The 20,117-nt window shown below is 40.5% G+C and overlaps 1 protein-coding gene across 5 annotated transcripts in view; it reads right to left on the bottom strand.

The window, feature by feature from the left end:
- Positions 1-1,290: 1,290 nt before the first annotated feature.
- Positions 1,291-20,117, bottom strand: part of LOC117545482 (probable cation-transporting ATPase 13A3) — a 28,539-nt gene continuing 9,712 nt past the window's right edge. For 3 of the 5 annotated variants that reach the window (XM_034215273.1, XM_034215270.1, XM_034215274.1), the window contains 25 exons: positions 19,846-19,918; positions 19,540-19,671; positions 18,680-18,847; positions 18,425-18,582; positions 18,125-18,313; positions 15,356-15,417; positions 14,896-15,046; positions 14,488-14,610; positions 14,377-14,394; positions 13,769-13,919; positions 13,345-13,465; positions 12,357-12,481; positions 12,083-12,243; positions 8,642-8,761; positions 8,030-8,109; positions 7,887-7,929; positions 7,280-7,389; positions 6,989-7,085; positions 6,188-6,260; positions 5,906-6,083; positions 4,806-4,987; positions 4,157-4,245; positions 3,889-3,969; positions 3,559-3,654; positions 1,291-3,041 (listed from right to left, as the gene is read on the bottom strand). In XM_034215273.1, coding sequence (XP_034071164.1) covers positions 2,859-3,041; positions 3,559-3,654; positions 3,889-3,969; positions 4,157-4,245; positions 4,806-4,987; positions 5,906-6,083; positions 6,188-6,260; positions 6,989-7,085; positions 7,280-7,389; positions 7,887-7,929; positions 8,030-8,109; positions 8,642-8,761; positions 12,083-12,243; positions 12,357-12,481; positions 13,345-13,465; positions 13,769-13,919; positions 14,377-14,394; positions 14,488-14,610; positions 14,896-15,046; positions 15,356-15,417; positions 18,125-18,313; positions 18,425-18,582; positions 18,680-18,847; positions 19,540-19,671; positions 19,846-19,918 — 2,964 coding nt within the window. In that variant the 3' untranslated portion in view covers positions 1,291-2,858. The remainder of the gene's footprint in view (positions 3,042-3,558; positions 3,655-3,888; positions 3,970-4,156; positions 4,246-4,805; positions 4,988-5,905; positions 6,084-6,187; positions 6,261-6,988; positions 7,086-7,279; positions 7,390-7,886; positions 7,930-8,029; positions 8,110-8,641; positions 8,762-12,082; positions 12,244-12,356; positions 12,482-13,344; positions 13,466-13,768; positions 13,920-14,376; positions 14,395-14,487; positions 14,611-14,895; positions 15,047-15,355; positions 15,418-18,124; positions 18,314-18,424; positions 18,583-18,679; positions 18,848-19,539; positions 19,672-19,845; positions 19,919-20,117) is intronic. The other 2 variants (XM_034215272.1, XM_034215271.1) reach the window with 2 other exon arrangements.

Here is a 20,117-nt window from a genome sequence, read left to right as displayed (position 1 = left end):
GGAAGGACTGATAAAGGAAGGGGGACAGGGACTGCGTGAAGGCCAGGGGACGGAGCCCATGCTTAGGGGACAGAAGGGTGGAGAAGGTCTTTGTGACCGTCTGGTGGGTCACAGACCTTTTACCAGACGTGGGTGCCTTTGTGTCATCTGTAAAATGAGGCCAACCGTAAGTGAGCATCAGGTTGGCCTTGTGTCTCGACTATAAATCACAACGATGGTCCAACAACCTTCAGAGAAAATGCAGCAAATTGGCATCTATGTGCGGACTCAATGAAGGATAAGTCACACAAGTGTGTGTGTGTGTTTGCTAAAAGATACAGTGATACAGCATCTTAAATGTTGGTGCGCTAAAGTGTGCAACAGTGGCTGTGCCTCTACAATCTATTCTAAGTGGGTGTGATCCCTCTGCAGGAGTGACTAAAGAAACAGTAAACAAAGCCTGTGTGCATAAGCCCAAATCTTGAAAGTACACAACTCAGACAAAAAAAACGTATGGCCAAAAGAGAAAAGAGATGAAGTCCAACATGTTTGAAATAGCACACGTCTGAGCACAAGCTTGAGAAAATCTTTTTGAGCGAGTAGCTGGCTGTGAGGAAGAAAGGCTGTGTGTTTTAGCTTCTTTATGTCTCTGCACCACTCTCCATCTGTTGCTCTAGAAGCACAAAAGGAATACAGCACAGTACACAAAAACCCATATTGCTTTGTGGAGAGGCAACACTATCCCCCAAACTACATGGCAAACACGGCAAAGCAAGACATCCCCGGCTCTGTCCACATCAGTGTTTACTGAAAAGATGATCCGAGGAGACACACATGAATTCATGATGCCTCCTCATCCTCATCATGAATATTCCCAAAAAGGCTCTTCCCTGATCTGTGGGAGATCTTTTCTCTTTGGTACAAGCGAGGACCCCTTCCCTCATTCACAGTCCCCCCTAAATCCACCCATTCACAGGACCTGATCTCCACATGAAATGATACCCCTCTTTCTCCTCCACTCTCGCGCCCTTTAAGCGCCCATATGCCAGGCAGCGAGGAGGCTGGGAAAGCCCATAATTGATCAGTAAGTCTTGGCTGAAAAAGTGTGACCAAGGTCAGCCCCCCACGAAGCACGCAAGAGTGGCTTAATATACAGATGTATTGGGAGTTCTGCAGAGCAAACGGGAATTTTCGTTGACGGACACTGAAACATTTGATTGAAATAAGAAAATAAGTACACATATTAAAAAGATTGACATATTCCCTTGAATTTGTATATTTCTAACGAGGATATTTAGGAGAACAATTCTCATGTTTCATTTATTCATTTTAATTGTTACTTAAAATACACATACAACAGCTGTAAACAGTTACAGACAAATATTATATGAAAATTAAAAGATGAATCAACTATTATAAATTCATCACAGCAGCAAGTGTCTCATTGATTCGTTTTGATTCATTCACTTGCTTTGAGTCATTAAATATGATCAGTCTTGCAGAGTACCTTAGTGATTTGAAACGGTGTCATTCTTTTTCATTTCATTAAAAAAATTAAGTCATGTTATGACTTTACTAAGCATCAAAGGACACAGAAATGGTTTATTCTCTTTTTAAGCAATGCACTTTTTTGCTCTGTTCCACACAAGCACACACATGGTCCGTCAATACAATTTAGAACATAGGGACAGACATTCCTGTTTCTCTCTTCCACAGGAAGAACTTCGATTGAAGCTACCCTAAGACAGAAATGCAGCAGCGGGATGTTTGTTATCTTAGAAAAAAAAAAAGTGTCCCATGTGTCTTTGAATCCATACATCCTAACACTGTTTCACAACTTTAGGATTATAGCAGCAGCTAATGCTAGTGGAAGACAGTGCGTGCTTATTCACAGTGAAGCTGTTGATTGACCTGGCTGAGCTAAACAGCCAGCCAAAGTAGTTAAGACATCTACTCCTCTTAAAGGAATGACTTCTCACTTGTGAAATGTCCTGGGTTTTTTCTTGCTGAATTATCTGAGAAGATTGATCCCATTCTGATGTGTGTTTAATGAAAACTGCATTGGGTTGTATTTTAGACTAATTATGATCTAGACTATTAATGAATAAACCTAGCTTGTTAATATGTTGACTTATGTATAAACTTCTGGCTTCCAGCAACCAGTGTTTGTGATAAACTAACCAATTGCTGTCACTGCCTTTACTTTAGATTAGGGTGAGGCAATGGAAACATATATTTTATATAAAACATTTTTGGGGCCATCTTATTTGGATAATTTCATGATTCCCCCGCCCCGAGAAAAAGGGCAGCAGTAAAAACTGCAGGGCTTATTTCAAACAAACCAGTTGGTGATTGTTGGAAAGTTGAAAAGACCTAACCATCACAGGTTTGGTGAGTTTCATTTTGTTTCAGTCATGTTTGATTTAATTGTGTTTTATGATGGGATTGAGGCAGCGCACAGCGCTGCACACATACATGCAAACACACACTTCACAAACATATCAGCAATCACCTGCTGTTTGGCTCACAGTGGTTAGTTGACGTTTTAACATCTAGTTTAACCCTAGAATAGTTAGAGTTGTCTTCTAACCTTGTCGTCTAACATATTAGCAATAGAGCGATTAAGCGTACCACATTTCACAAAATGGTGAGCTGTTCTTTTAACAGAGGTCTCTGGCTCATGTTTCAGCAGTTTGACAAGAGTTTGTCTGTTGAGGAGGTTGAATCAAAATGGAGGAGAACCTTCTGTATGAGCAGCTCACAGTGTCTGTTATATTAGGACGCTTCACACAACATCATCATCATCATCATCTTCTTCTCTGAGCTCAACTCAAGCTGTGATTGTATCTTCAGTCTGTGCAGTAGTCTGCTTGTTGGTGTCAGAGGGGGGCAGAGAGGCTGGATTGTGGATTGCTGGCGTAGGTGACAGTGGAGGGTCGGGGGGGCCAGTCTGTGTTGTCCTGCAGCTCCAGGGCCAGGTGCATGTAGAGCACCCGGGGGGGCTTGTTGGTCTGACAGAACAACCAGGAGAGGAAGGACGAGGCCCAGTGCTGGTTGGCCTCCTGGGAGTGTTTGAACATTAGAAACGTTAAGAAGCCAGCAATAATATCTGTGACTAAAGAACATTGTGTATTCAGAACATACTCACATGGCAAGATGATGCACAGAACAGGAAATACTAGGGTACTAGAAAAATGTCTCTACATTGCTTGATGCATTTATATGAAGAGCTGTTTTTATATTCATAAATGTGTTGTGACGTTGCAGTGACTAGTTTCTCCATTAGTGAGGATGTGTTGTTGTAAAATAAGTCAAACAGTCATGAAAAGACCATTCATTGATTCATGAGATTAGCCATAATGGGTGAATGAATTGCAACACAAACAACCCAATACAAAATAGTACAACAAAAATAATATTCTATACTAAGTTCTATTAGTTTCTATGGATTATTTACACATCAGCCACAGCATGTCACCAGAGGAAAAACATAAAGCAAGAGAATTAGAGGGTTAGGACTTGCGTAACTGTTTAAATAAATGAAAGCAGACAAAATAAAAAAGTGAAAAGCTTCCCAACCTTAGGTGTGTCAGAAGAGGGGGGCTCTGTGGGCAGATTTAGCCCCTGATTGCTTCTGAAAACTAGCCTCCGCATGACGATGTCAACGATCAAAATCTACAGAAGATTTGAGTGGGAACTTGAGAAAGGAGCTGGTCATGAAGATCAGGCTACAGCCACAGAGAAATAACTCCAAAGAGACTCACAGAAACACGATTCATTCATTAGTCGGTGATGCACTACTTAGCGCAGACTCAGCAAGAAAATCAATGCATGCAAATCAGTTTCCTAATTAAAAAATGGAGATCAGTCACAGAGGGCTTTGTTGGGTTTCATGTCTGTAAAGCCTACCTCCAGAATGAAAGACACAGCCGCATTCACGATGACAATGATGACGAGTGTAATGCGCCAGTCGTGGGGAACACACACGATCTGAGGGGGGAGAGCGGCAGGAAGAGGGCAGTGAATGCAACACCACACACATTCAAAGACTTCATGTCACTTCCAGGCACAGTCACACAGTTTCTCTGACGCTTACCAGAGTTGGAGAATGGTTGTTTTAGAGATGCCAGTGCAACAACAACAACAACATACAATTCAAGTGAAAAAACAAGTTTACCTCCAGGAAGTTGTCGATGGCACGAACAGGATACAACATGATGAAGAGGAGAAAAGTATACAGGGCGATGCAGGACAGCATGAACGGCCCTTATGAAATAAAGAAACGGTTCGTTCAGTTGAAACGCCAGATCTTTTAACTTGCAAGTATATCACTTCACATATATAAATACATGGGAAGTGATTAGTGTCAGGAAGGATTGTAATTGTATACATTTGTTTGTCAAACTTAATAGAATTGATAAAAAAAACTATATTCAGAAAATAAAAGGATGTATTCAGGAGAATGAATTTGACAGTTGACAGTTTGAAATGTATTTAAATAAAACAAAAAGACCTTTACAATTCCATTTTTGAATTGCTAATGGGCCTCGTAGATTTGTTCTTGCTTTGCACTGACAATAATCTCTTCACATACACATCGCTCTGACAGTTCTTTTTTTTGGTTTTTTTCCCGAGGGTGTAAACTAAAGAAAATACAAATGAAACAAAAGGTGATACAGACATGATACAGTACTATACAAATGAATGCAATAACCAAACGAAACATTTAATTCATAATTGAATAATCTGTAGTATCATTGTCTGATATCAATAAACAACAAAGCTTTAGCTCATTACACGTCCCACAGTCATTTCACAAGTCTTACAGTTCCTGTAGCTGGGCTGTCTGAAGGGCTTCCCCTTGGAGAAGATGATGGCCACAGCCAGGTACTGGAAGGAGGAGACGTAGAAGAGGGTGGTGTTCTCGTAGTTCTTGATGTTTTTGTGGTCGTGAGGGCTCGTTACATTCAGGCCGTGGGAGAGGCCGGAGCGGGAGGCATTGCAGGCGCTGCAGGAAGAGAGAAGCACAAAGTTAGAACCAACATGTGACAGGTCTGCACTCATAGGAACAAATCAGCCAAAAGATGCTTCAAAATGTCACCGTTTCAGGCTTTTGTGCAATCCGTCCTGCTGTTTACATTCATTTGATCTACTCACCAGTTTTTCCTTTAATAGTATTTATTTATTTTTTAAAGGGACATTAAATAATATAACAAATGGCAGTAAATACGCCAGAGTTGCCTAAGAGGCTTTTTTTTTACCTTTTTGCATTTGCAATACAATTTGACTTAACTGCCTGAACAACAAAAAAACATACATACACATATATATATATATATATATATGATGTGTTTTTGTATTGGGACAATGTTTTAAATGGATGTAGAGAACCACCATGTGCACAAAGCATCAGACTGCATTCCATTGTGTTACACTTTATTTCTATGTTTTGAATGTATTTGTTTATTGGAGACATAGTAGTATCAACAATATGTGTACCTTACCAACCAGTGAGACGGCACAATTAGCTAAATATAACCGATTGCAGTTATTTTTGTATGGATATTGCATTTGCAGTGTGATCCGCGATATTAGAGAGAATTACCCTTTTTTAAACATTTCTCACATTATCATTGAAAAATGTATTTAAACGTAGTTAAAAGACGACGGTGTGATTTTTTAAGATCATCTGTACTAAACAAGCATTTTTCATTAAGTCTGTAGAATACAGTTTGTTGACCAGGACTTCTCTGCAGTACCACAATACTTTATTCAGAATGTTTTTCTTACATATCAAGCCTTAACTGGATGTTGCACAAGGCCATATTGCAATTTCAATGAAATGTGGATTCATTGTGCAGCCCTACCAACCATTAGTTTACTGATTCACCCTTTGGCAGTATCTCATTTCAGACACGCTACTCACTCTGACTGAGGCGTCCACGTCTCATACCAGCTCTGCTGTCGCACTAAGAGGAAGGCCAGCACCTGGAAGAGCAGGCAGGTGATGATCTGGGTCAGCACCGAGAACAGCAGGGGGCCGGAGATCAGACTGGAGGGGGGGCGCCGCCACACCAGCTCCTTCCACGCTGGGTTCAGACTCACTGGAGACAGGGGAGTGTCAATTATTTGTTTTGATTGCTTTGTCTAACCACACAAACTTAAGGATTTATGAAAGTGTTAATGTGCTGGTCTTCATGCTGCTCACTTGTGAAGGCGATGATGAGGATGATGGCGATGTCAATGAAGAGGAACTGGAAGTCTCCCAAGTTGCTGAGAATCTACGATACCAGAAGGATGAAGATGAATTAAGTTACACAGCAGAAGAAAAGTTGATCTACAGAATCGAAACTGTTCTAACAGATATATACGAGGTTTCTTTCTTTTTTCACACATGCGGCCTCCCCTAGATAGGACATACATTTCACTGGTACCAATTTATGTTTTGTTTTGTAATTCATTGTCTTTAACTATCCTTATTGTTAAGAGCAGTATTTTGTCGCTTACAGTACTTCTAATTATAACTTAACGCTATCCTTTTTATCGTCCTCTTGTTGAAAAGACCTTTGTCTAGGCTCCTTGTGATCTGATTCTCCTGTGATGTATCTGTTCTGTCATTTCTTCACCTCTCAAAAATGTTACATTTTCTTATCTTAATACCAATTGTCTATGTTATCATTATTGCTATTTACTATGCTATCTATTTTTCTTTAGATTGTATTTAGTCCGTTGGAATCATTTTTGTTTGTTTTCCATTTGTTTGATGAGTCATTTTTTTCTGACACCCTTAAAAAGCGTATGACAGATTTCATGGGGTTTATCATGAGATACTAACATTTCTGACTCACTGACTTCTGCTTTAATGTAGGTCAATGTGTGGTCAAGTGTATTTTGTGATCACTCTCCCTCCTCCTGCCCATGAACCCTCTGTATATCATGTGAGAGTCACATTTGTAGAAGAAGTGAAAGACTTTGCATTGTTAATGTATGAGAGACAGTGTGTGTTTACCGAGTAGAGCAGTGTGACACTGAGGTACTGGATGATGCTGTAGAGAGCCATGAACTTGAACACACAGAATGATGTAATGAGGGCAGCTCGACCCTCCCTGAGGGAGCAGGGAAGGTGACAGTCAGAAAGCTTGATAGAAATCCTTTCAAGGCTTATTCACAGTGAGTATCCTTAACACCCCTGGTGGTTACAGACAGATGTGTTTAACCATTTGTAACATATATGTTGGTACTATCATGATGTGTCAAATTCTGTAGTATAGATGATACTCCATCAGCGGTGAGTTGGCACCTGATTAGGTTGGGGACGCAGGAGATGTTGGCGGTGGAGGAGGTGAAGGGTGAAGCAACAGAAGCCTCCAGCTCAGACAGAGAGATCCCACAGTGAGCTCTCTTCAAAGCCTGACACAAACATATTAACAAAAAGAAGAACAACATTGTCTTTTCTTTCAAAAGACCAACTTCACCCACAGAACAACCATTTGTATATCTATTACGCGGACCGGACTAGCTTCAGTTCCTGAAGAAAACTTCGTTGTTCTAGCATACCTCCACTCTGAACAAAGAATCCAAAAACGGAGAAAACTTTTGATCAAGTGAAGTCACTCTCTTGGTTTATTGATTCGTTGTTCACCGTGGAATCTTTCTCAAATTCAAATTAAGTAAATTATATTCAAATGGTAATTTTGGGGATGAATTATTCTTTTAATTGTTGTACTGTTGACTTTTTTCAAATGGAAATATTATTTCTTTCAATTTGAGCACTTCCACATTGTGTTTCTTAGAGCCATTCAGGCATGAGGGCTGGTTTACAGAGGTTGCATCAATCTAGTAGGAGATGGGAAAAAGTATATGATGTTTTGATGCGAATATAACAAATAAAGATAATTCGTACTCACTCCACAGTCATTCGCACCATCACCACACATCCCAACAGTGTAGCTGGAAGGAAAACAGTGAGTGAAGGTATTACAACGTGCCTTTGGTGATGAATCAATATTATCACATCATCTCCAACCAATTTAAAGAAAGGGGGACTCACTCGATGCTCTGCAGGACCTCCACCAGCTGAGTCTTCTGGTCTGGAGCCATGCGGGCAAACACTGTGGCTCTCAGAGCAAGCTGCAGCGCCCCCGTGTGGAGACAAAAAGAATTACAGAAACATGATGCCGGTGTAGTAAAACCTAAAAAACGAATACTTTTTATCTGTGAAATAAAGCCTTACAACTGATGAAACAATCACTCTTCATTTGAAATGGAATGTCTTTAGGTGTGGATCAAATAAATAAAAAAAGTGTCATCAATCGCATCCATTTCCTTTTTAAATAAAATGTAAAATAATGGTAATTTAATTTAGTTTAATAAAGAACTGTTCATTCATAATTTAAATGTATTCAAACTAAAAGTTTCAACGCATGGGATTTAAATGCAATGTAACTTTGAGTATTAAAATACTTATATTGTATTTCATTTGTTTGTAATTATTACTTTATATCAGAATAAACTCATAATTTCAGTTAATATTACTCTTTTTGTGGACATTTCAGTCCAGTTTTATATTGACAGTTAAATTGTATGTAATTGCCATTAACTGATTTTGTTAATCAGTATTAGTTTTATTTTATAATATCCACGTCTGGAGATGGTCCTGTACCTTCTGCAGGAGCTGAGGGAAGTGCTCGGTGATGACAGCGAAGGCTCTGCCGGTCACAGCAAAGTGATAGCTCTGTTCCTGCCGTGCATACACCCCGTCCTCCAGGTTCATCTCCACAGACTGAAGGAGAGAAAGAGTCAGTATCACCGTAACACCAGAAAACTACTAACCTGTAATCATCATGCATGTCTTTGGGAGATTTACTACACTTTTAGGGTGTTTTCTGGCACATACATGCATGTTGGGCTATCATAAGTGTGTAAATGCAGGTAACAGCCTCTGTCAAAATGCTTTCAGTGGCACTGGTTTCATTCAACTCTGCAGTGCTTATCACTTCAGCTTTTTCAAAATGATATTTGAAAACATAACTGCAAAGATATGCCAGAACATGCAGGTCAACATCGTCGTCATAGGAGAGCATATGTCCAACTACTTTGCCCCAGTGTTTAATTCCCTCAGTTTTATTTAGTGGCAATCACCAGTAGTATAGAAGTGTATTTAACTTGCTTTGATTTAAGTCAGGTAAACAGACATTTAACATGTAATGTGTCATTTCTAGTTTTAGGCCAAGGCTGTTGTGATTTTTTATTCCGTGCACGAACTAAAGAGCAAGTGCACTTGCGTCTTTCTGTGCGCCAATTGACTTTTAAAGGAGGTGTGGTCAGGCTCATTTGTATCTTGAGGCAGCAGAAAGGGATAGTGCCATCTACTGGCCTCCAGTGAGACTGTAAGGAATCTTGGTGTTATATTTGATCAGGATTTATCCTTTAACGCCCACATAAAATCAATCTCAAGGACCGCCTACTTCCATCTACGTAACATTGCAAAAATCAGGCATATCTTGCCTCAAAACGATGCAGAGAAACTAGTCCATGCATTTGTTACTTCAAGGCTGGATTATTGTAACTCTTTATTATCAGGGTGTACCAAGAAGTCAGTCAAGTCGCTTCAGCTGATTCAAAATGCTGCAGCTCGTGTACTAACCAGAGTTAGGAAAAGGGACCACATTACTCCTGTTCTGGCTGCCTTACACTGGCTCCCTATAGAACACAGGATAGAATTTAAAATTCTTCTTCTCGCCTACAAAGCTCTTGATGGGCAGGCGCCATCTTACCTTAAAGAACTCATTATACCCTACTGTTCTACTAGGGCATTGCGTTCCAAGAATGCAGGGTTGTTGGTTGTTCCTAGAGTCTCTAAAAGTACAATGGGAGCCAGAGCCTTTTCTTATCAAGCTCCACATTTGTGGAATCAGCTTCCAGTTTGTGTTCGGGCGGCAGACACCCTATCCGTTTTTAAGAGTGCGCTTAAGACCTTCCTTTTTGATAAAGCTTATAGTTAGGGCTGATTAGATCCAGCCCCTAGTTTTGCTGATATAGGCTTAGTTTGTCGGGGGACATCTTACTTCTTCCTTCTCTTTGTCTATACCTGTGTACTCTCATGTTCCGAATAACCCAACTTCCCCAAATGTCTTTCTTTTTGGTGTCTGTATACGCCGGGATCCGGAGTCATGGATGATCCTGCGCTCCTCTGTCCTGGATCTTGAGTCGTGGCTGTGGTCCTAGATCATAGGTCCTGGATGGATATCCTCGTAGATTAATCTTCCTATTATACACACATGCATTTCCAAACATTTGGACTACCTATGTTGCAAATGTATTATCTTTTCAATTTACACACGGCATCTATTGCACGTCTGTCCGTCCTGGGAGAGGGATCCCTCCTCTGTTGCTCTCCCTGAGGTTTCTCCCATTTTTCACTTTAAACTGTGGGTTTTCTCCGGAAGTTTTTCCTTGTACGATGTGAGGGTCTAAGGACAGAGGGTGTCGTATTGTCATACTGATATTTTGTACAAACTGTAAAGTCCACTGAGACAAATGTAACATTTGTGATATTGGGCTATATAAATAAACATTGATTGATTGATTGATTGATACTGACAAAACAACAGTCATTTCCCAGCACAACATTCAGATAGTGAGACCGCCTTATCATATGGAGGTTCACAATCACTCCGCTTGCTACACACAGACACCTGACTGCAACAATTTGTTGTGAAAATGTGTTTTTGACTTATGTTAAGGAAAACCCAATATTCAGGGCAGTAGTTGCAAATTAGAAATGTATAGAAAAAACACATCAAGAGACGCAGACGCGTTCAGCAACGGTGGCCGACAGGTGCAAACATGTTGCAACGGCCTGAAACACTTCCGTTAGGAGAAACCAATGCAGTTCGAAAAACGATGCAAATAAAAAACACAAATGTGCCAAAACGCATGCAAATGAAGAAACAACTCCACCAACTTGACAAACATGCGCAACATTTAGAAAACATTCACCAACTTGAGGAAACGTTGTTTTTTTTAAAGTGCAGCGTGCAGGGCCGGCCCTCGGCATAGCAGTATAGGTGAATGCTAAGGGCGCATCAACCCAAAAGTTAGAAATTTAAAAATATATTTTTTTTACATTTCATAACACAATTTCCCGACGTTGGATCAACAAAGTACATCTTATTATCTTATACTAACAGAACTACGCCTATATTGCGTACAGCGCCCATAAACTATGGCACACACCCCCCCCCCCCCCCAAAATCAAGTTGAACTGCCCCAGCCCCAGTAAAAACCAGAGGTTTATGTGAAATTGTTCTTTTTTTTAAAAATAATGGTAGTGTGCAATTATAGGTTTTAATTTTATATTTGTATTAATTTAAAATAAATCAAACTCCCAAAAAACGTACACAGCTTCTGTGTGCTTTCATTAACATTGGAATTGACTGTGTAAGCGGCCGTGGGGGGAGAGCTTTAGAGAGCTCTCTCCTGAAAGACTGAGAGGCTCTGATAACCTCAGCTCAGAGAGGTAAAGGCACACCTTGATATGATCATTATAGTTATACAAAAATAAGAGAATAGGTGAAAAACGGGTATAAAATACTATATGACAGTACAAAAAAGTTGTTATTAATAAACAAGAATACAGTTTGAAAGGGGAGTGATTTGTAAAATATCCATAAAGAAAAATAAAATCTACTTACAGTTCTGTTTCATATGGGTGTTGAGAGATGTATCCATAGATCTCCTAATGTTGCTCTCAAAGTGCACCAGATTGATGCTTTTAACTTCAATATACACTACAACCATGCACGCACGAGTTATGTATAAGTGTCTGCATTTGGGGGGGGGGGGCTAAAATCTTGCCTAGGACAGCAAATTGGTCGGGGCCGGCCCTGGCAGCGCGTTTCTCCTAATGGAGGTGTTTTGGGTCGGTGTAGTGTAGCGTGTTTGCACCTGTGGGTCACCGTACTCAGCAGCCAGTCAGTAGCAACTCACTAGATGCACCTGCGCCATGCACTTTAGACCATGCCCTATAGGTCGTTTAAAAAGGGCCCTTAAAGTGTCAAGTGTGATAGATTATTTTGATATTCATTACTCAGTGCCTCACCTGATTGTCCTTGTTCTGTACGGGGTTTTCTGTGTAATGCCATGTGATACTAGCAGGGTGGAAATCCTTCGGAGGAGCAGCTTCTGCAATGATGACCCTCTCATGAGCACGGATCATGCCACAGTCCCGAGCCACTGATATAGCCGTCAGCATGTTGTCACCTACCACAGGATAAAAGAGAGAATTTACTGATGTTGTTGAAATTCATGGTTATTGTCTTTACATATTAGGTGGCAATGCAAGGTGAATAAGTGAAGTCTCTGAATTGATTTACCCGTGACCATCAAAGTGCGGATGTTAGCTTGGCGTAATTCCCGTAAAACACTGGCAGTCTCCTCTTTTATTTTGTTCTGCATGATGATCAAACCGAGGAACTCCATGTTGGTTTCTAACAGGTCCCTAAAAGCCACACACCACACATTTTATCATCATCATATCCATATCATATTTCAAGTCACTTTAAAGAGTCAAAGTGTAAAATAAAAAGTATATCCAACCAATTCAACTTGTACTTTAGTTAATTATTTCCTACATGCATCAGAATAATGTAACATCCACTAACAGAAAGGAATGTGTCAACATGTGTCTAGCAAGATAATCACATTCCATGAGCTAGTCCATGATTGCAGCTACGCCTTTACGTCAGCTGGCACCATATCTTGTGGCTGTTTCTTAGTACTATAAGTTATTAGTATCAGAACAACAAAGACTATAACTCTCCTGTTACTACATACTATATATGTGCTATACACATTTACCGTAAATAGCTGTGCAATATATACTTCCACCTTTCTGCTATATCGCTACACTGTTACTGTTACTGGTACTGGATGTGTATTTTCGTAAATTGTGAAATTTCTAGTTTTATCTTTTCATATTTGTATGCATGCTTCTTGAGTGATATTAAGCTATCTTATGCTCTTTACAAATATAAATGTCCCCTCTGTGGGACAAATATAGGTATTGTGATTCTGATGCTACTGGCTCTTGGCAACAGCTTGCAGAATCATTCTGAGATAACTGCAATCAAAACTTGACATTTGCTCTTGTTTTTTCCATTTCTTGAACATGTTGTAATCTTCTGAAGCAGCCTTTAATATTTGGACGTGTTATTTGTTATGGTTTTTCAGTTATCAGAGGAGCTCAGACACAAAAATCACAAGTACAAAGTGCAGTATTTGAGAGAAGATTTGTAACAGTTACAGTGTTTTGGGCTCTGTCAGTAGCTACATACACAGTGTTATCAGCGGAGGGAGGAGTACCTGCTGAGGCTCTGCACTTTGTGCCAGGAGAGTTTGGACTCCAGCTGTCGATGAGCCAGGGCAATGACTCTGAAGCCCTGCTTGGTGTACGTCTCTAGAGTCTCTGTGAAGCTCTGTGGAACTGCAGAGACGGGCAGAGGCATGTTAGTCTGGGCCTTTGGATGCATTCAGGAAAACCTTTGTATAAAAAGAATACTACACTCATGATAAAGGACACTGAAAGATCTGTATGTATTTATCGCTGAATATTATTTAGTTTTTTTTCATGTATGTAATAAAAGCCAATAATGAATCAATGAATGCCACATTTCAAAACCAAAACAGTGTGCAACTGGTACGTTGTTATCAGGCAGAAAATGAGGTGCTTGGTTGGAAATGAAGGGAGGAGATCCACCCAAGCCTTTAACATACAGAAGAGTCAGACCTGTGTGCTGTTTGCAGAGGCTGGCCACAACCTCCGGTGCTCCTTTCAGGTAAGCATCCATGTGTTTCTCCCCCAGCCGCCGTACCACCACACTCATCCTCTGCAGGGTGGAGGAGAACGGGAACTGACGCACGATACCGATCTCACAGGACTAAGGAGCAGAAAACATGTTGCATACATGTTAGTAGTGGAAATAAAACAACAACTTCCAATCTGTTGTGGATAACAAGACAGTTCTTCCTCGTTTGTATGCTATCTATGAAGCAGCCAAGAGATGGTTAGCGTGGCTTAGGATAACGTTTGTAAACAAGTGGAAACAGCTATCCGATCTCTTAACATTTGTCCCCCAGCACCTGGAGTCATACAAAGACAGCAAGTCATAGCTCATGGCAAGCTGTTTGGACAGAGCCAGGCTGTTTCCCCCTGATTCTAGTCTTTATGCTAAGCTAGCCAGCAGCAGGCAGTAGCGTTATATTTAGCATACAAACATGAGAGTGGTATTAATCTTTTAACTCTGGGCAAGAAAATGTATGTGGGGAATTAACAAATATCTACTCATCAAATGTTGAACAATTTATATTATGTATGAATGAAAAAGGACAACTTACTGGTAACTGATTCAGCTCCTAGGGGAAAAAGCAAGGATTTAATGCCAATATAATTCTGAGACCAGGCTCTAACTGATGATAAAACAGTGATATGGACCAGCGTCACTGTACCATGTTCTGAGTGAGAGGATTGTTCTGATTGGCTTCAGGGATGGCTTGCTTTGGAGGTCGCACGACTGTGGGCATTATGGGATTGTGGAGTGTAGTCTCTTCCTCTGTGGGCTCCTCTAGGATCTAAATAAAATCATAAATTAATAACATTTAGATTCCATTACACTTTGTCCAGCATGACGCAAAACAATCATCCACAGTCGCAGTTTCTTATTCAGAAGCAGAGACATTTTCTGCTGTTCATAATGGAGTTTCCATGGTACCAGACTTTAAGCATTTTTAGCCAAGAAGACCTTGCTCTGCCAAAGTGACAAAGCGTGGTGTTGCATAATTCATGAACAGATGCGAGCTAGTTGTGGTGCCAGTGACTGAGCACGTTGGGTGTAAACATGGAGTATCTTGGATTACCCAGCCTGTGGCGCTGAACATCTTCAGGTCTAAGGGGTCTCCGGAGAGCTCGCCCTCGATCTTGGTCAGTGAGTGGCAGGTAGCCATGCAGGCCACAAACGCAGAGTTAACCAGACTGTCTTCAGCTGCATCAGCCTCTGGGGGAGAAAAGCTGTGATGGAGAGGGGGGAGGGGAGGGGGGGGAAAGATAAATACTGTATTACGTAACTGATTCTGAATGAATTAACAGGCAATATACTATTCTTTCTTTCCTGAAATCAAAACATCCAGTGAGAAATGTTAAAGACAACTCCAAAGAAAATCTCCATCCGTTTATATATTTATATTAACCGAAAGTGTGGACCTTTACTACTTTGGCCTGCATTTAATGTGTCAGAACACGTTATTAGCTAACCATATCGGTCCTGATTTGTCTATCTGTTTTGTGGTTACTCTCAGGAAACAGATGGGGATCTCATACCTGCCGTCTTTAACCGTCTGCACACCCCACAGGTCCAAACCATCTTCAGTCAGAGTACCAGTCTGAAGGAAAACAAGTACACACAGTTAACAGCACACCCACCCAGGCCGCACTATCCACCCCTCAGAGCAGAACATCTATTCTTAACCGAGGTACAGAAATATATTTAGTCCTATATTTAATTCATTAAAGTAAAACCATTCAGTGAACTTGTTAACTTTTCTCTAATCAAGGACTGACCTGTTGATACAACACGCACACACTCTTTCTGAGAATTGTGGAAATAAAACTAGAGCTGTCATTTTCTGCTAAAAGGGGTCTCTCAATCAAAACAATAAAAAAAGTTTGATACTTGAAGGAATTGTGTAGGACCATGGGAGTTGTTATCTTTCCACCATTGGTACCGTTGCAGTCCACTTCTCCCAGATGATATTTCCCTATTTATCATCCTTTAAGAGATTTTTACTGGAAGCCGAAATGTTCACAAAGGTCTCCTCACTTCAAAAAATGTATCATTTTCAGGTTCATATTTGTATGTAGTGTCTCTACTGGGACATGTCTCCCTGCTTTAATGTTCAGAAAGCTTTTTATCGTTCTCATACTGCCTGTGCTGCAGCACCTCTTTTCACCCTCTGTCTGAAACCAGAGCCTGCTCTGATTGGTTAGCTGGCCAACTCTGTTGTGGTTGGGCAACTGCTTAGAGATGTCCCGCCCCTTAGCCTCATCATCACGTGCAATGTGTTGGAACGCTAGCCAATAGAAGCGTGAGTGTTACATAGTGATTCCATTATGTTACTGAAGTAATTGAGGCTTCAGGCAGGGGGGGGGGGGGGGGGGAGTGTGTGGGAGAGAAGTGTGTGGGAGTGTGTGGGAGAGAAGTGTGTGGGAGTGTGTGGGAGAGAAGTGTGTGGGAGTGTGTGCTTTATTCAGTAGGAGAGAAAACTCCCTTCAAAGAGAGTTAACAAATCCATGTTTCTCTGATACTGCTTGCCTGGCCCTTCGAAGCATTTAGTCAGCCTGTTTCTCTGTTAACTTAAGATCAAGATGTTTGAGGACTAAAATCCTTTATCCAGTTATAATAACAATTTAAAAAAAGATCAAGACCTAAAAAGTGTATCGTTAAATTGTGTCTCAACATTTAATAGAAAAAGTCAACCTCTAGAAAACAACCACACCGTTTACGAGGCGATACATCAACTTTACAGTAGACCAAATTAAACAGACTGTCAATTGCTTCAAGTTACAGATTTTTCAAGTTCTGTAAATTGAATAACATCTGGTAAAATGTAAGTCATCGAAACAAATGTGTTGTGGTCACCTTAAAAAAAACCTCTTTGAAGGAACTGTCTGCCTAAAGCATGTGGCTGCTGGTTTAGAACAGACTGTTATTCAGAAATCCACGCAATTCATTTATTTTATTTGAATCAAATACCAGCCACAAATCCCACAAATGAATATGTTGTATTTGTTTGTTTGCCCAACAGAAACCTTGTTTGGTGTTTTAGAAGAACATACAAACCAATAAGCAGCTCTTATGATGAATTGTTTGCCAAAATGGCTTCCAGTTGATTATCACTCCAATCACACAGTCGATGAGGAAGCTTTCCAATCTACACTAAAGCAGTAACATATAAGAACAGTATGATGCTTGGTGTTGTGGACAAATGGCTTCATTGTACATCTACAGCACTGCTTGAAGACATCATGATTCACTTTGGTTTGTGGTTTTGACGCTCATTCTGAGTGAAGGACTTTTTAGTCACAGTTGAACATTGTTCCTAGAAATGACACCGATAAATTAAGACCGTGCAAAAACCTCTGGGTTTGAAAGTCGAGCCAATGGTTTCAATCTGCATTCTCTCTAATAACAAGCAGGATGCAACTTTACATTTGATTTGATAGAAGTCTATGTGAAAGGAACACTAGTAATCGCTTGATTTATGACCCGAGTAAACTTTTTCCAAATAAGTCTCAATTGCTTAATTATAATAGGTGTCCTTTTATGCTTTTGGGGGTTTTGCCTTTCTTGTAGTGTGTTATATCAGTTTTGGTGCATGTAAATGGTCTGCAAAGGTTACAATTCCATATGTTCACTTTTTTTCTTCTCCTGCCTGGAACGACTCCATTGGACTCCTTTGTTTACATCTGGAACATAGTGACATCACTTGCGCTTCTATTGGCTAGCACTCCAACACATTGTACGTGATAGGCTTAGGGGCGGGACATCTTTAAGCAGTTGACCAATCGCAACAGAGCCAGCCAGCTAACCAATCAGAGCAGACTGGGCTCTGAGGGTCAGAGGGTGAAAAGAGGTGCTGCAGCACAGGAGTATAAAAAGAAAGAGCTTTTTGAACATTAAAGCATGGAGACATGTCCCAGTAGAGGCACTACATACTGATATACACCTGAACATTAGCATAATAGGGACCTTTTAACTTCTCCGTGTTACTTCTATTCCCAAAAACCAATATGACCACTGGCAAAACCGCCAACACTCAAGGCTTAAAAACCAATGGGTGATATCACAGTGACTCCATCCTCTTGTTACATGCGTCTATAACGTCTTCAACCCTGAAGTTGAAGTAGATCAACTATAAGATTTGTTTTTGTTCATTGTGTTTTATTGATTTAACAGTGTCAGAGAGAGAGGAAGAGAGAGGGTCTTCATGCAGCAAATAGCTGAGACGGAAACAAACCCAAGCCGCTGCATTACATTTTTAACAAGAAAACTAAATTGCATCACCGAAATGATAACTGCTGTCTAAATACCTTGTCGAAGCAAACCAGGTTGAGCTGCCCACACATGTTGATCCTCTGAGGACTGATGCAGAAGATGCCAACGCGCTTCAGTCGACGCTGTGCGTACACAATACCGGCCGTCATGGCTGCCGGTAAGGCCGGGGGAACGGTGATGGTGATGATGTCCAGAGATTCAATGATAATGGTTTTAGCAGGAACCTGGATGAGTTTATGGAGAAACCATCAACGACAGAACAGGAAGAATATCTACAGGCTGATAGAATCCTTAAATCTCCTAAGGAAACACCATACATTTCAATCTGAGGTTACCTTTTTCATGATACTGAGGACAATGGTGTAGATGAAGCCGATCCCCGCCACCCCCACCAGACACAACAGGAAAAGGTATGCATCGCGGTACAGCTTGAAGTCTGTGGGTTTTGGGTGGAGGATGGAGCGGACAAGTTGGCCTTTCTCTGTACTGAAGCCTGTGGGAACACACAATGAATGACACGTGTAATCCCTTGCATGTTTAAAGTTATTTTCATCATGATATTTGGAAGTCTTTTTTCCCTGCTGTCTCACCGGTTCTGACCACAACAGCCTCCACCAGTTCTCCAGCGTAGAAGCGTGTCTGGATAATGTGTGTGCCACAGAACAGCGTGTGTCTCTTGTGCTCCTCCGTGCTGTAGGTCCATGCCGCATCCTCGCCTGAACTCGGCAGACTCGTCTTGGTGACAGGCACGCTCTCCCCTGAAGATGGAAGGAGAGTTAGTCTCCAATAAAAAAACAAAGCTTAAAAAGAACAACAGCTGCCGTGTAGCATGTGAGGACTATATTAAAATACAATTATTGTTCAATCAAAATACAATATTTTGTCAAGAAAGTTGCCATGGAAAAATGCTTTCTTTCCCTTTTTTAAATGAATTTCTCAGTTTTTAGTTTAATTCGGTGTCAGAACTGATGCTCCACTTTTAAATCCCTTGAGCCATGAATCCACTTGGTTAGAATGTTTATTATATTTGACCATTTACCAATTTATATTTGAACCATACCAACGTTTAGAAGTGAACTGTAATTGATATCATGATTTCACTGAGAAAAATAAAATAAGAGAAATAGTGTTAATCACTTTTGTCATGATGTATTCTGTTATCAAGAAAAAAATGAAGAAAATGAAGACCAGTTCTTTATTTTGTCTGAAAAAATAAACTAAAGAATTAGACAGTTCAGATGAACATAAAAAAACAGCAGTTAGACATATTTTTTTAACACAAAGTCCATTTACTAGCTTTTCCCGGGACGTTCGACTAGAAAACTTCCTGAAAACTGAGAAAATCCCTTTCTCAGAAGACCCTGAGGTGTAGGGAAAAGCTCCAGGAAAGACTAAGAAGTAGACATTGGGTTAATATTTGTTTTTGTTCTAGAATATAAGGATATACGACCTGTCAGCATGCTCTCATTTACAATGCAGGTCCCATGGATGAGCACAGCATCGCAGGGCATGACCATCCCATTGGCTGGGATAATGATGACATCACCGGGCACAAGATCTGTTGACATGGCCTGTTCAATTTCTAGGAACAAGATTCAAATAGAAAAAAAGTGTCATTCATCTACAATATAAAATAATGCACATTACTATATCATATTAAACCAAAAACACCACCAACACAATAAGACATCCGTCATTGCTGAATAATGATTGGCAGTCTTGTTTTCACGAATAGCCAAAGTAAAGTAGAACATGCCTTTATTCCCTCTGCACACTGAAACACGGACCACGCTGTGTGTTGCCACCATGTCATGCAGCATCACATATTGCTGGGAAATAAGAGACAGCGTATCAAAAAAGTTCAAAACATACTTCTGGAAGTACACAAGCAGACAAAATGATGAGTTCATACGGCTCTGGAAAGATTATTAGTGTTTTTGCCAAAGAGGCTCAGTTTGTCTGTCAGCAGATACACACTTTATGGTTCAAACGCGTTAACATAGCGAGGCATTTGTGTTGCATTCATGT

This window comes from Gymnodraco acuticeps, unplaced genomic scaffold (assembly GCF_902827175.1).
Source record: "Gymnodraco acuticeps unplaced genomic scaffold, fGymAcu1.1, whole genome shotgun sequence".
In the NCBI taxonomy this organism is placed as follows: Eukaryota; Metazoa; Chordata; class Actinopteri; order Perciformes; family Bathydraconidae; genus Gymnodraco; species Gymnodraco acuticeps.
The sequence above is the reverse complement of the archived record's forward strand: the minus strand, read 5'-3'. Positions and strand labels throughout refer to the sequence as shown.